The sequence below is a fragment of the Odocoileus virginianus genome, chromosome 5 (assembly GCF_023699985.2).
Source record: "Odocoileus virginianus isolate 20LAN1187 ecotype Illinois chromosome 5, Ovbor_1.2, whole genome shotgun sequence".
Classification (NCBI taxonomy): Eukaryota; Metazoa; Chordata; class Mammalia; order Artiodactyla; family Cervidae; genus Odocoileus; species Odocoileus virginianus.
In genome coordinates, this window is record NC_069678.1 from 83,758,578 (window position 1) to 83,771,669 (window position 13,092).

At 44.2% G+C, this 13,092-nt stretch overlaps 1 protein-coding gene across 1 annotated transcript; it reads right to left on the bottom strand.

Moving 5' to 3' along the window:
- Nucleotides 1-986: 986 nt before the first annotated feature.
- ERMAP (erythroblast membrane associated protein (Scianna blood group)) lies at nt 987-11,833 on the bottom strand. Its single transcript, XM_020914727.2, has 9 exons — nt 11,749-11,833; nt 9,237-9,353; nt 8,554-8,586; nt 7,535-7,567; nt 5,442-5,462; nt 4,663-4,683; nt 4,541-4,567; nt 4,388-4,414; nt 987-2,808 (listed from the first exon to the last, which is right to left on the bottom strand). The coding sequence occupies exons 1-9, from the start codon at nt 11,831-11,833 to the stop codon at nt 2,102-2,104; spliced, it is 1,071 nt and encodes a 356-aa protein (XP_020770386.1). The 3' UTR covers nt 987-2,101.
- Nucleotides 11,834-13,092: the final 1,259 nt, after the last annotated feature.

Genomic DNA, 13,092 nt, shown 5'->3' on the forward strand with positions numbered 1-13,092 from the left:
ATTTAAAGTCAAAGGATTTGGAAACTGGAAGGGAATCTATTTATTTTTAATGAAATATAGTTGATTTACAATATTGTGTTAGTTTCAGGTGTATAACATAGTGATGAGGGGTAGTTGTTATTTACAGATTATATTCCATTATAGGTTATTTCAAGATATTGTGTGTAATTGCCTGTGAGATACTGTAAATACTTGTTGCTTATCTATTTTATGGATTCTAGTTTATATCTGTTAATTCAGTACTCCTAATTTATGCCTCCCCCTGAAAGAGAGTTGAAAGATCAACTAATCCGATACCTTTGTCAGAGAAGCTAAACATTCCCTGGCCAAGGAACCACCTCCAGTTTCCTGAAGTCGCTGCACAGGGATTTTTCTGAGTGCTACTTAGTGAAACTTGACTTTTGTTCATCAATTCAGACACAACAAGACCACTATCCAGGATTAAGATTTTTTTTTTCAGGTTTAATTTTTTTAAAAATCTAATCAAATATGTAGGCTAAAATTCTACAAGCCTCTCACATTTTCAAGAATATTTCAGTGCAAAGAGAAAAAAGAGTATTGTCTTCAGAGATAGATACACTAGATTTATAATCCCAGTTCTACCACCTTGCATTATTTCCTTCCCCTATAAAATCCCTGGCTGAATTACTGTAAGAATTAAATAAGTTAACATATGTAATACTTCTGCCACCACAAATGTCAGTTCTCTTTCCTGTTGGTAAGTTTTCTTGGGTGCAGCCAGTGTGAACAATGTGAATCAGTTATAAGACCAGGATAGTCACAAAAGTATGTTTGAAACTAAATACGGATGAGTGAAATATAAATTCCCCACATATACTGCAACTTTATAAATAGATATAAATGAAATACTGAGAAGGCAGACTCAGAAATAAAACTGTGGCTTTATTTTTAACTGGCTAAACTCACCTGGGTGGAATTAAGGCTCTTCAAAAGCAGTCCTATAATGTGCTTTTTGCTTACCAGCCCAAAGCCTTTCCCCACAGCTTCTCATTCCCGATGAAAATAGGAGCATGCCAAATGACAAATACCAAGCTTTTATTTAAGGACTGTACAAAAGCAAACAAAAAATTCCTCTCTGAATCTCAGAGGGGATTGAAAAGGATCAGTGTAACACACGGCCTCACCCACAGCTGACTTTTCAAGGCCACACACAGCTGGGCTACTCTGTATGAAGCCTTGCTTCCTATCTTCCTGAGGGTGATCCTTAGGCTTTTCAAAATTAAGATTACGGCTACCATGTTTAAAGTCCCCATACCTGGTTATCACCAAGTTAGCTTTGAAAACATTCTCTAGTGGCTCAAATGGTAAAGAATCTGCCTGCAATACAGGTGATCTAGGTTCCATCTCTGGGTTAGGAAGATTTCCTGGAGGAGGTCATAGAAACCCACTCTAGTATTCTTGCCCGGAGAATCCCCATGGACAGAGGAGTCTGGTAGGCTGCAGTCTATAGGGTTGCAAAGAGTCAGACACAACTGAGCGACTTAACACGCACACATGTTAGTTCCACATGTCACCAAACTATACTGTAGATAGCATCAAGGAAATAGAAAACAGTGACTTTGTTTTTTTTAAATCCCTCTGGCCCTCTGCCCTATATTCCAGAAGAAAGAAGGAAGAGTATGTGATCCAAAAGAAGTTTACTTTTAAAAAGCAGTCCTTGGGGGTTAGAAGCCTGAACTGAGAAAAGGAGAAAAGTGATTCTTGATGTGATAAATAAGTCAGGGCTGGGCATCCTAACTTCATAACTACAAGCCTGAGTGCAGGATGAGGCAGGATGAAGTGCTTTCAAGAAGACCCTTGAGTAGAGAGTCCCTATATCTCAGTGACACACATTCCACAGCATCACCTAAACCTAATCTGATTGTTCATTTGGTTTTTAAGAATTCTTGCAGGGCAATGGAAACTTCAAGTTCCCAGAAGTTCTAAAACCGAGCCCTGGGAGAAAGGTGGTACAAGAGAAACCACAAAGGGGTCTGGGCTGGGGGAAAGGAGAGGAGATGCTCCAGAATCACTGGGCCAGGAGACTGAGATCCAGGGCACTGGGCAAGAGAGTCTGAGAATCAGGTGATGAGGCCCATCCCTAAAAAGAAGGAACCTTGAGCCCCTGGAGGGCTGGCCCAAGGTCAGAGGACCAGGACAGGATTATATCCCTGAGTGGGGCGAGCTCTGATGCCTGAGCAGGGAGCAAGAAAGGGTCCACCTGCAGGGCCACATCTCCATTAGCCTGGCCTCTTTCTTCTGTCTCTGGTTTCTGGAGTTCAGAACAGATAATTAGAGGTGCTGTGTTTTTCCCTCCATCATGAAGGCAAGGTTCAAAGAAAGGGCGGAGGGGGCCGGAGAAACTGTGGGTGAAAGTAAAGATGTGGGACTGGTTGGTCACATTGTAGAAGGAGATGACTCCTGCTTCATAGTCCAGAAAAATCCCCACACACCTCGGGGGCTCCCTCAGGCGGAAGGAGGTCTGCGGGGATGTGAGGGCCTCATACTCATTCCCGTGATTCTGTCGCAGGAGCCAGTGTCCGTTGGCGGGCGAGGCAGTGACCTTCCCCTTCCTGCTCACTGACTCACTACACACCCCCAGGGCCCATTTGGTCTTGTCTGCCACAGACACCTCCCAGTAGTGACAGCCAGCTACGAAGTACTCGGAGCCCAGGACGCTGACAACGAAGTCAAATCGCTTGGGATTGTCGGGCACAGGCTGCCTTATGTCTCCAAGCTTCACACACTTGCGGTCCTCAGACAGGATGAGTTTGGGATGCGCTGTGTCTGGGTCCAGGGTCACAGTCACTGCAGAGAGTCACAGAGAGGTGAGGTTTTAGGAAGCTAAGTCTCCAGCGACCTCTGAGTAGCTGTGGAGGGAATAATCACCTCTAGGTCTGCAACCATGGTGCCCCCATCCCCACATGTCCTGGAACTAAAAAACAATATGTTGTCCAGTCTCCTACATCTGCTAGTGGATTAAGAGGGAAAAATTTCTCATCTGTCTGTGAAGCTGCCTTAATCCTTAAGAAATACTGCCTTTGTCTTTGCTGGTCCAAAGGACTCTCATGTATGATAATAAACAAGTTTTGATGTTAGACCCAGTAGCTTGATAGCATATTGGAGCCCCAGCTCTGTCTTACACTAGTTATGTGATACTGGGCTTGTTATTCATCTCTAAACCTTCATCTGTAAAGTGGGAATAATAGCAGCACCGATGTTGGAGAGCTGTTGTGCAGATTTGATGAGCTAATGCACTAGATAATGAGTGTGTGATGCTCATTTTCTTAACTAAAATGATTGCCTATAGTCATCATCTTAAAATGTTAATGTAGAGAGATAACTTCCTTAAAACTATGGATTATGAGGGTGACAATGAATCTCCTTCCTTCCCTAAGTCAAAAAACAAGCTCATTTTGGAGAGTTAAATCCACAAAATGCACACTCAGTCAAGTAGTGGGAATGAATCAGACTGGGAGAGTGAAAAGGGTTTGTGAGTTCCCAGAATGTCAATCTAGTTGACCCGGTGTTTTCTCAATGGGCCACTCATGGATTCTATTGTCCCTGCCTAAATGAAAACCTTCTGAATGGAAAGGGGATGAGCATCTTGGAAAATGCAGGGAGGGCAGCAAAGCAGTGAAAATAACAGGTCTCATTCAAACAGCAACACAAAAAAATGTGATCTAGGAAAAAAATTGAAGAGATGTGCAAATCTTTTCAAATAAAACAATGAAACTTTTTTGTAGTCTACATTGTTGGGGCTTCATCCCAACTCACTCTCTTCTCTGAGAATCACCACTCACCAAGGAAACGGATCTGCAGAGAAAGAAGGATGTGGCAGATGCGTAGAAAGAGACAGGAGCACTGACTAGCTGTCCAGTAGTGGGAAAGGAAGGACTGCTCAACCTGAAAGCACCGGAGAGACTACGCAGGGAAAGATGACTGGATTTGACTACAGAAAAATAAAACACCCATGCTTCAAAAGGAATACATGGAGGAAAGTAACGTGCAAATGAAAACTCAGAAACATACTGTGTGAAAAATACGACCAAGGATTAATATAGCAAAAAGTCCCCACAAACTGAAAAGTAGCTAGAATAGGACAGGAGCAGACAAGTCACAGAGATAAAATACAAATAACCAACAGACTTAAGAAAAATCTCACAAATCATAGAATACCCTTAAGAGGAGTAAACCAAATATTTATCAGTGTTTTAAAAGAAAGGAGACTTTCTAAATCTAAATTTCATCCTCCCAAAAGAAAAGATTTTCAAAATTTGATTAACAGATACACAGACTTAAAATTTTGTTAAAATTACGGTCTGCCTTCTAAAGAAACAGAGTCATGGGCTCTCAACTGTGGATCCATCTGACAGGTGTACCTTACCAAAGTGCAGCCGGGCCCTTCTCCAGCCTGAAAGACAGGAAAAAAAGGCATTGTTAAAGTGATGGAGAAATAAATGGAGACTTTCTGATACAGGGTGGGGATGGGGAATGGTGGAAGGATGAGGGGGTGCTGGATGAGGAAAGTGCATCTCACCTGAGTTTGCTGCAGCTCTTTTTAACTCTACAAAAGAAGAAACACAGAGAATGAGTTTTCATTGGAAACAGAATCAACAGAAAAGAAGATGTTGTGGAAGTTATAAGAGCAAAGGTACTTACTCAGTTCTCTCCGGAGTTTCTCTAGAGAATAAAAACAATTTGACAAATCAGAATGAGGGCTTCTACATGCCTGTGATGCTCCAGTCCCATCCCAACCACACTCCTAGAGCAGATCCTTCCCCCATGACAGTGTTTCAACAGCAATGACTTCCAGCCCGGGTCCCCAGCAATAATGCAGAGGGTCAGCAAGTTCCTATGGGAGCCAAAATGACCTGCAGACTCAACATACAACACATCTCACATAAATATATGCAATGTTGTGGGAGAAAAATAAAATATAGATTCATTTAAAATTGTTATTGAATTTCCATTAGATTTTCTAATGCATATTTTCTCAGTGTGAAGTCATATAGATACGTCACATGTTTGAGGATTTGGGGTAGTTGTTGTTATAACGAGGTTCTCATACATGAAAGGGTAGAGAAGCACTGCTCCATATATTCAGTTGAGTGAGGATCCATCTACCTTGGATTCCACCTAACCGAATGTCATGCCTGAGTGATAGAAGTGTCTTCCTGATGACTTCACCTGTAGGAGGTACCTCTCTTCTTGCTAAAACATGTCCTTTATAGAGACCAGATAACAATTGTGCAGGAAACAGGAGCAGGGAATATTTGAGAAAAAAAAAAGAGGCCTTTATGAAGCCAAAAAATTCCCAACCCATGTGCTTTAGGTCCTTTGTCCCCTCTCTTCTGCCCCAGGAGGTGAATCTGGGGCTCTTATCCTAAAACAAAGATGTCTGCAGAAGGTTTGGAGCACAGATGAGAAGCAGAACTTACTGAGAGCTTTATGGAGTCGTCCTAGAAAACAGAGAAAGAAGCGCAAGTGAGCAGGAGGGCTCATCACGCCACCCCCCACCCCTGGCGGAAAGGACGATGACGATGCCATCAGCCCCAGTCCAGTCGCATCTCCCTGCGGGCAGATGGGAAATTCACTGTGCCGGTGCCACTTTCCGGGCAACCTGGACCACCCTGACTCCGGCTCCTCCTCCCTTCCCTGGGTCTGCCTGGTTTCCTTTCCGCTGTCTGTATGAATTTTTCCATGTTGGTAACCAGTGTCCATGACTGTATGCCTTGCTGCTCTTTTATAACTGCTGGGCTTCCCTGCTGGCTCAGATGGTAAGGAATCTGCCTGCAATGCAGGAGACCTGGGTTCGATCCATGGGTCAGGAAGATCCCCCAGAGAAGGGAATGGCTACCCACTCCAGTATTCTTTCCTGGCGAATTCCTTGGACAGATGAGCCTGGTGGGCCAGAGTCCATGGAGTTACAAAGAGCCAGACATGACTGAACATGAACCGCATTATGCTGTGCCATAATATCTATGGTGTGAAACTAGCTGAAGACCCACTGTTCACTTACTGTCATGTTCTATTACTCTCTACAGTAGCCTCCCTGAAGAACTGTGACCCCAGGAGGTCTGGGACGTGTGCATATGCTTCTGTGCTTTGGGGGAGTACCTTCAGCTTTTCTGGAAGAGTGGTCTGCCCACCTTCCCCCTCAGCACTGATCCCACCCCAGAGCTGAAGTTATCCACCTGAGTTTACTGTCAGGCCCTGTGCTAACGGCTGGGCATGTATTAGGTGCTGGGCATTGGGGCAATGAAGCTGAGTATGATAGAGCCTCCCAATGAGATGTTATTTTACCATTCTCACTACCAACAGCCTCCATTTATTGTGTCCTATTCTTATGATGTAGGTCCTGAATCCTCTCAATAATGTGAGGTGCATATAATGATTATTCCCATTTTACAGAGTGGTGGCCTGAGGCTCAGAGGGACATGGAAATTTGTCCAGATTATCCAGTTAGTAAGTGGCCAAGGAGGCAGGATTCACATGCAAGTCTGTCTGACTCCTAGCTGGAGGCTTTCATACTACCCCACACAGTCCCTTCCCTTCTAGGACAGGATGGTCATTGCATCCTTGAGGCTGCATCCCACGCTTTAACCAGTCTGGAGGAGATGAGAGGGGGGAAGGGGGGAGATGCCGAAATCATTGCATGTGGAGTCATTTCTGAGCTAGAAGACAATGATTCATCTTCCCAGGTAGACTTTCAAAGGGCAGAGTCCCACCTGCTTTTTGAACTCAGGGTTCTATCTTTTATACTCAGTGGCCCAGAGCAAGCATTCAGTTAATGAAGACAAAATGGTAATAAGAGAAAGGTTTCAGGAATTGTAGCAGGAGGGTTGTTTTTTTTTAAGTTGTCTTCGTTAATACTGAAAACAATCAGGTGAGAGGATTTATTATCACAATTTTACAGATGAGGAAACCAAACCTCAGAGTAGTAGTGACTTAACCCAGGCCTGTAAATGGCAGATCTGAACCAGATGCTGTTGACTCCAGCACCTGTGATCCTCCCACTGTCAGTGCACCACCTCTATCAATGCAAAGTTTATACGGATCCTTGAGATTCTCATACATCCTGTAATAACTTTTCAAAAAAAAAAAAAAACTGGGACCTGTACCACACAGCCTGCAGGGTCTTAGTTCCCCAACCAAGGATCAAATCTGTGCCCCCTGCATTGGAAGTGCAGATTCTTAACCACTGGACCATGAGGGAAGTCCCCCATAATACCATCTTAATAAATTTTTACATAGTATATAGATCTTCTTTTTAGGTGATTAGTGGAAAAGCCAATGAATGGACCAATGAATTCTGTCCACAGGAGTCCCCTCACCCATAGCTACCAACCCTTGATACTGGAAAGCAAAGTCCAATAATACTAACAGAGGAAATATGTGTGGGGAGTGTGTGCGTGTGTATACACATACACACAAGTATATTGTATGTTTAACAAGTGACTGTCAGCATTTATGTAGAAGGAGGAAAAATATGTTATCTGTTCCCTACCCCTTATGCTATACATATAATTACCTTTTTCTTTCGCATGGTCTGAGAGAAGATTTTCTAGAGGAAGGAAAGTAAAAGAAAATGAGATTCTGTGCCATTTTCTTGAGGATCCCTGCTTCTAATGGAGTTTATGGGCTCTTGAACATATCCTCCTCTATCTTCACCTCCTCCCCCCTTATCCGGTCCCTCATCACTTCTCATCAGGATGCCAGAAAGAGTGGCCCAAACTGCCCTCACATTCTGCCTCCTCCCCCTGGTCTCCTCTCAACACAGCAGCCAAAGAGAGCTTTCTGGAAGCATAATTCTGGTCGGGATATCCTATTCACAGCTTCACCACTGCTCCACGGAGAAAACGGAAGACCTTCATGTGGTCCCCAAGGCCTCACATGCTGGTCCCTGCCTCCCTCTGCAGCATCATCTGCTGCCCCCTTTCCCCTCATTCAGGCACCATGTCACTTTCTCAAGCTCTTCTGCTGTGGGTGGTTTTCTGTTCTCTCTTCCCCCATGTCAGTCCATCCTCCAGGTCAAACATCACTTCCTTTGAAAAGTCCTCTTCTATTCCTGAAGTCTGGTTAGTTTCACCTGGTCACCATCTCTCCAGCCTTCAGAATTTCCATCTGCGGCATTTGTCTCACCATTAAATTCATGTGTCCCTCCCTGACTGGATCAAAGCTTCCAAGAAGGCAAAGACTGTGTCCACTTTCACTCACCATTGTGTCACAGCATCACCACGTAGTAGAGAATTATCAATTATTTGTTGAATGAATAAACATGTCCCCTATGTTAGAGCTACAGGACTCTCCCAGAATCAGATCAAGCCATGAGTTCACAGACAACATCACCAAACACATTGGAAGGCAAGATATTATAAGAAAAAGTCATCAGAAAGTGGAAATGATGGTTCTAATCCCCCACCTCACTACTGTCACCACCAAGGATAGCAGATGCTGGGATCTGCAGGACCAGAATTTAGATTAGTGGGTCCTAGGGACACAAAAATGAACAAAATGGAGAAACATCTCCACCCAGCCCAGGATACTTACCTACCTCCATCGCATGTTCATAGAGAAGCCTCTCTGGAAGGGAGAGAAATGTCAACTTAAGGAAGGGTCTTTTCTTTTCTTTTTTTTTTTTTCCCTAAGGAAGGCCCTTTTTAAACACCCACTCCAGTATTCTTGCCTGGAGAATCCCAGGGACGGAGGAGCCTGGTGGGCTGCCGTCTATGGGGTCGCACAGAGTCAGACACGACTGAAGTGACTTAGCAGCAGCAGCTTTTCTAATAAGCAGAGCTGTCCACAGGCGGCCTGAGCAGGATTTTGCTCCCTGTCACTATGAGTGTGTGACCATTAGAAAGGATTAGAGGGTCTTCAAACCATCAGATGCAGAAAGGAGTGTTGGATTATGTGACTTTCAAGATCCTTTGCAACCCTGAGAGCCATGAAATGCAACCCTATTAAGGGTTTCATCCAATGGATACAACTGGAGTTCTTAATTAATGAGAAGATTGGCATGATGTGTTCTGTGCTAATTTCCCTAAAGATGAGAATTCACAGCCCCGCCCAGGAGTTTCCTATTGATCCTCTCTGCAGTGTGGTCTCCAAGAGCATGGCTTCTCCCAGACAACCTATGCATAACTGTTAGATCTGTGTCGCATCCTCCCAGCCTTTCCCTAGAGAGTCTGCAGTACTATTTCCTGCCGGTCTGGGCTCCCTTACCACTCAGTTACCTTTTGACCTTCTTTGCTTCCAGATGATGTAAACGCCCACCATGATGAAAATCCCCAGGACAGGTAGGATCACAGCAAGAGCCACCACTGATGGTGAGAAGGTCCCTGGAGATTCGGCTGAAAGAGAAAGCACCTGTGACCGCCCACTGAGAGCTTCTTCCATGCCAGGGCCCCACTTTGAATGGCAGGTGTCTCGGGCACATCCCAACAGCCTTTGTGACCTCAAGAGACACCTGAAGCCAAGATGGTGAGGGTCTCTGCTTCTCTCAGCAACTCAAAGCCCAGATGACCGAGGGATGACTTTAAAGTGAGATGTTTATCTCTCAGGATTGGTTTCAATGACCCTGCCTGAAGACAATGAGTCATACTCAGCAATTTGGGCTTCCCTGATGGTCCAGTGGTTAAGAATCCTCCTGCCAATGCAGAGGACACAGGTTCGATCCCTGTTCCAGGAAGATTCCCCAGGCCATAGGACAGCTAAGCCCATGCACCGCAACTACTGAGCTAATACTCAGAAACTACTGAAGCCCACATACTCTAGAGCCTGTGCTCTGCAACAACAAAAGCCACCACAACGAAAAGCCCGAGCACCAAAACTAGAGAGCAGCCTCTGCTCACCACAACTAGAGAAAGCTGATGGGCAGCAAGGAAGACCCAGCACAGCCAATAATAAAGTAAATGTAAAAAAACTCAGCACCTAGGGACTTCCCTGGTGGTCCAGTGGATAAGACTCTGTGCGTCCAATGCAGGGGCATGGGTTCAATTCCTCATTTGGGAGCTAAGATCTCACATGTTGTGCAGCATGGTCAAATAAATTAAATTAAATTTAAAAAGAATAAAAGGTATAAGACAAGACAAAAAAACAAAACAAAACAAAACTCAGCACCTAAACCACAATCTCACCCTACCCTATATGAAAAAACTACCTAGAGACTTTGGAGAACTGGAGGTGAGCCCTCAGGAATCCCCTATCATCTTGTGAGCACCCACCTGCTTCCCCTTTAAATCCTCATTCCAGGATAAAACTGCAGTCAGTGAACTCTTTGCCCTGAGCCCTATTGGCCAGGGCAAACCAATTTCTATAGAGCTACAGCAGCAAGCCGAATGTCTAGGCAGGAGAGAAAGGAGAAAGGAGAGACAACGTGGAGAAGGAAATAACAGCAGAAGAGGCTTTATGTCAAGCGGCGAAGAGCGTAAGCTGGTTGCAAGCCTTTCGCTCAGCACTGCGTGACCCCAGGCCAGAGACTGGGGCTCCCCAAGCCTGGCCTGCCAACTCTATCCATTGGGTTCTTGGGACATTTAATGAGATCAGGCACTTAGCTCTCAGTGAGAGACAGTGGCAGTAGTAAGAGAAGGGGGGACAGAGAGAAAAGACAAAAGAGATTGGCAGAGGTCCATGACTCCTCCCCATCTGGGACCCAAGACCACAGTCTTTCTTGGCTCTAAAACCACTCAGCTCTGCCACAGGGCTCCATGTTTCAAGAGTCTTTAAAAGAGTCATACCCTTTTGACCTATTAATTCTACTTCCAGAAACACATTCTAAGAAAACAATCAGAATCACTTCCCAAAATATGCGCTAAGATATGCATTGTACCATTTATTATAATATAAGGGAAAAATGGAAACCTTCAGATGTCTAGAAATGGAGATCTGAATAATTGTGTTATGCCATAACCACACAATTAAATACTATTTAGCCCTTAAAAATCATGCTGTAGAGAATGACTTAAGGACGTGGGTGAACAATGTTCATGACATTGTAAGTGGAGGGGAAAAAATAAACCTGAGCAGAAGAGTACATACACATAAACACATGAACACTCAGAGATATAGACATACAAGAAAGTCTTCAAAGAAATCCCTTCACTATATACATATATATATGTATATGTATATATGTGTGTATGTATATATGTATAGACATATATGGTGTGTGTGTATATATATATATATATATAGTGTATAGACATATATATATAGTGTATACACATATATGTAGTGTATACACATGTATGTAGTGTATACACATATATATGTCTATATATATAGATCTGTAAAACTGTTCACTTTGCTATACATCAGAAACTAACACAACATTGTAAATTAACTATATTTCAATTTTTTTAATGGTTAAAAAAAAAGAAATGCCCCCAAATGTTAGCAGTTGTTCTTTCCAATTTATGAGATTCTAGGCCATTTAGGGGCTTATTTAACATGTTCTGTATTTTTTCAAATTGTCCACAATAAACATTTGTTATTGATAGAATTTTAAAAATCCAGAATTGCTTTCTTAAGTTTCAACTAGCATAGGACTTTTCTCTGGAACCACCAGGGACTTCAAGCTTTTTTCCTACCCTGCGTTTATCTCCTATGACCATGGCTATGGCCTTCTCTTGGACGAGGCCCATGCTGCAGACGGTGCAGTACACGTTCCCCAGAGTGCTGTCCCTGACTCTGTTGGACCCCTTTGCCCAATGTCCCAGGCAGGGAAAGAGGTTCAGAAACTCTTACCTGACATGTGCAAAGGCAGCTGGAGGAAGACCAGTGTGATGAAGCATCTGGAGAGCCAGGAGCCTGAGCAACTTGACATCTTCATCCAAACTAGGAGGACAGACACAGGGAGACATCCAAAAGAGTCAGTGAGCTTGATGTGAGAAAGGGTACCACCCAGCAGGTGAGGCAGAGATGGAGGTTGCATAGAGTGTGCTCTGGTGTCACAGAACCCAGGTGTCTAATCCCAGCTCTGCTGCTTATCTCCATGTAAGCTGAGTCTCTGGGACTCAGTTTCTCCATCTTTGAAATGGAGATGGCATTTCCATCGTGCCTCCTGGCAAGATTATTATGAAGACTGAAGGAGGCTGGCAACACAGAGGCTGGCATCATGGTTGTCTATAAATGCCTTTAGTGGGAACAGGAGGGTGAGACACCAGCTATGATTTAGACGGCACAGGAAGGAGTCTGGAGGAATGAGAACTTATACCCTGAACTAGCCAGATAAACATGGTAAGGACTGACTGTTTTTTGCATTTAGTGTCCCAGGTCAGGCTTGGAAAGTGCCTGTTGCAAGCCAATCATGGGCCCATGATGTAGCCTGAAGCACTTCCCTGACAGCTTTTCAAGTCTGACTGTTGAAAAACAAGAAACCAAAGCAGTAAGGTCCCTTCATTTCATCATGAAGGCACTAATTCTACAAGTTCTCGGTCTGGAGTTAGAAAGACCTGGGCTCAAGTAGTAGCTCCACCCATGTACTAGTTCTGTGTCCCTGGGAAAGTTGTCTTTTTTGTGTGTTTGATAGTGCTGTGCTGCCATGGGGAATTTATTTATTCGTTCCCTAACCAGGAATCGAACCCATGCCCTCTGCTGTGTAAGCACTGAGTCTTAACCACTGGACCACCAGGAAGTCCTGGGCCTTCAGTTCTTAACATATAAAGGGGGGACCTTCTTCACTTGTCAATGTGAGGGTTCAAGGAAATGATGCATGTAGAGCACCTGTCACCAATACCTGTTGTTATTATTACTAAACTAAAAGAGACCAATCATCCCTGGGAGGTGTGGGTCACCGTCTGCACTTGCTATTGTCTGAAATTCCTTGTTGTCCAGTCGCTAAGTCATGTCCAACTCTTCGCGACCCCCTGGACTACAGCATTCCAGGCCTCCCTGTCCTTCACTATTTCCCAGAGTTTGCTCAAACTCATGTCCACTGAGTCGGTGATACCATCCAACCATCTCGTCCTCTGTCTCTCCCTTCTTCTGCCCTCAGTCTTTCTCAGCATCAGGGTCTTTTCCAGGGAGTTGGCTCTTTGCATCAGGTGGCCAAACTATTGGAGCTTCAGCTTCAGCATCAGTCCTTACAGT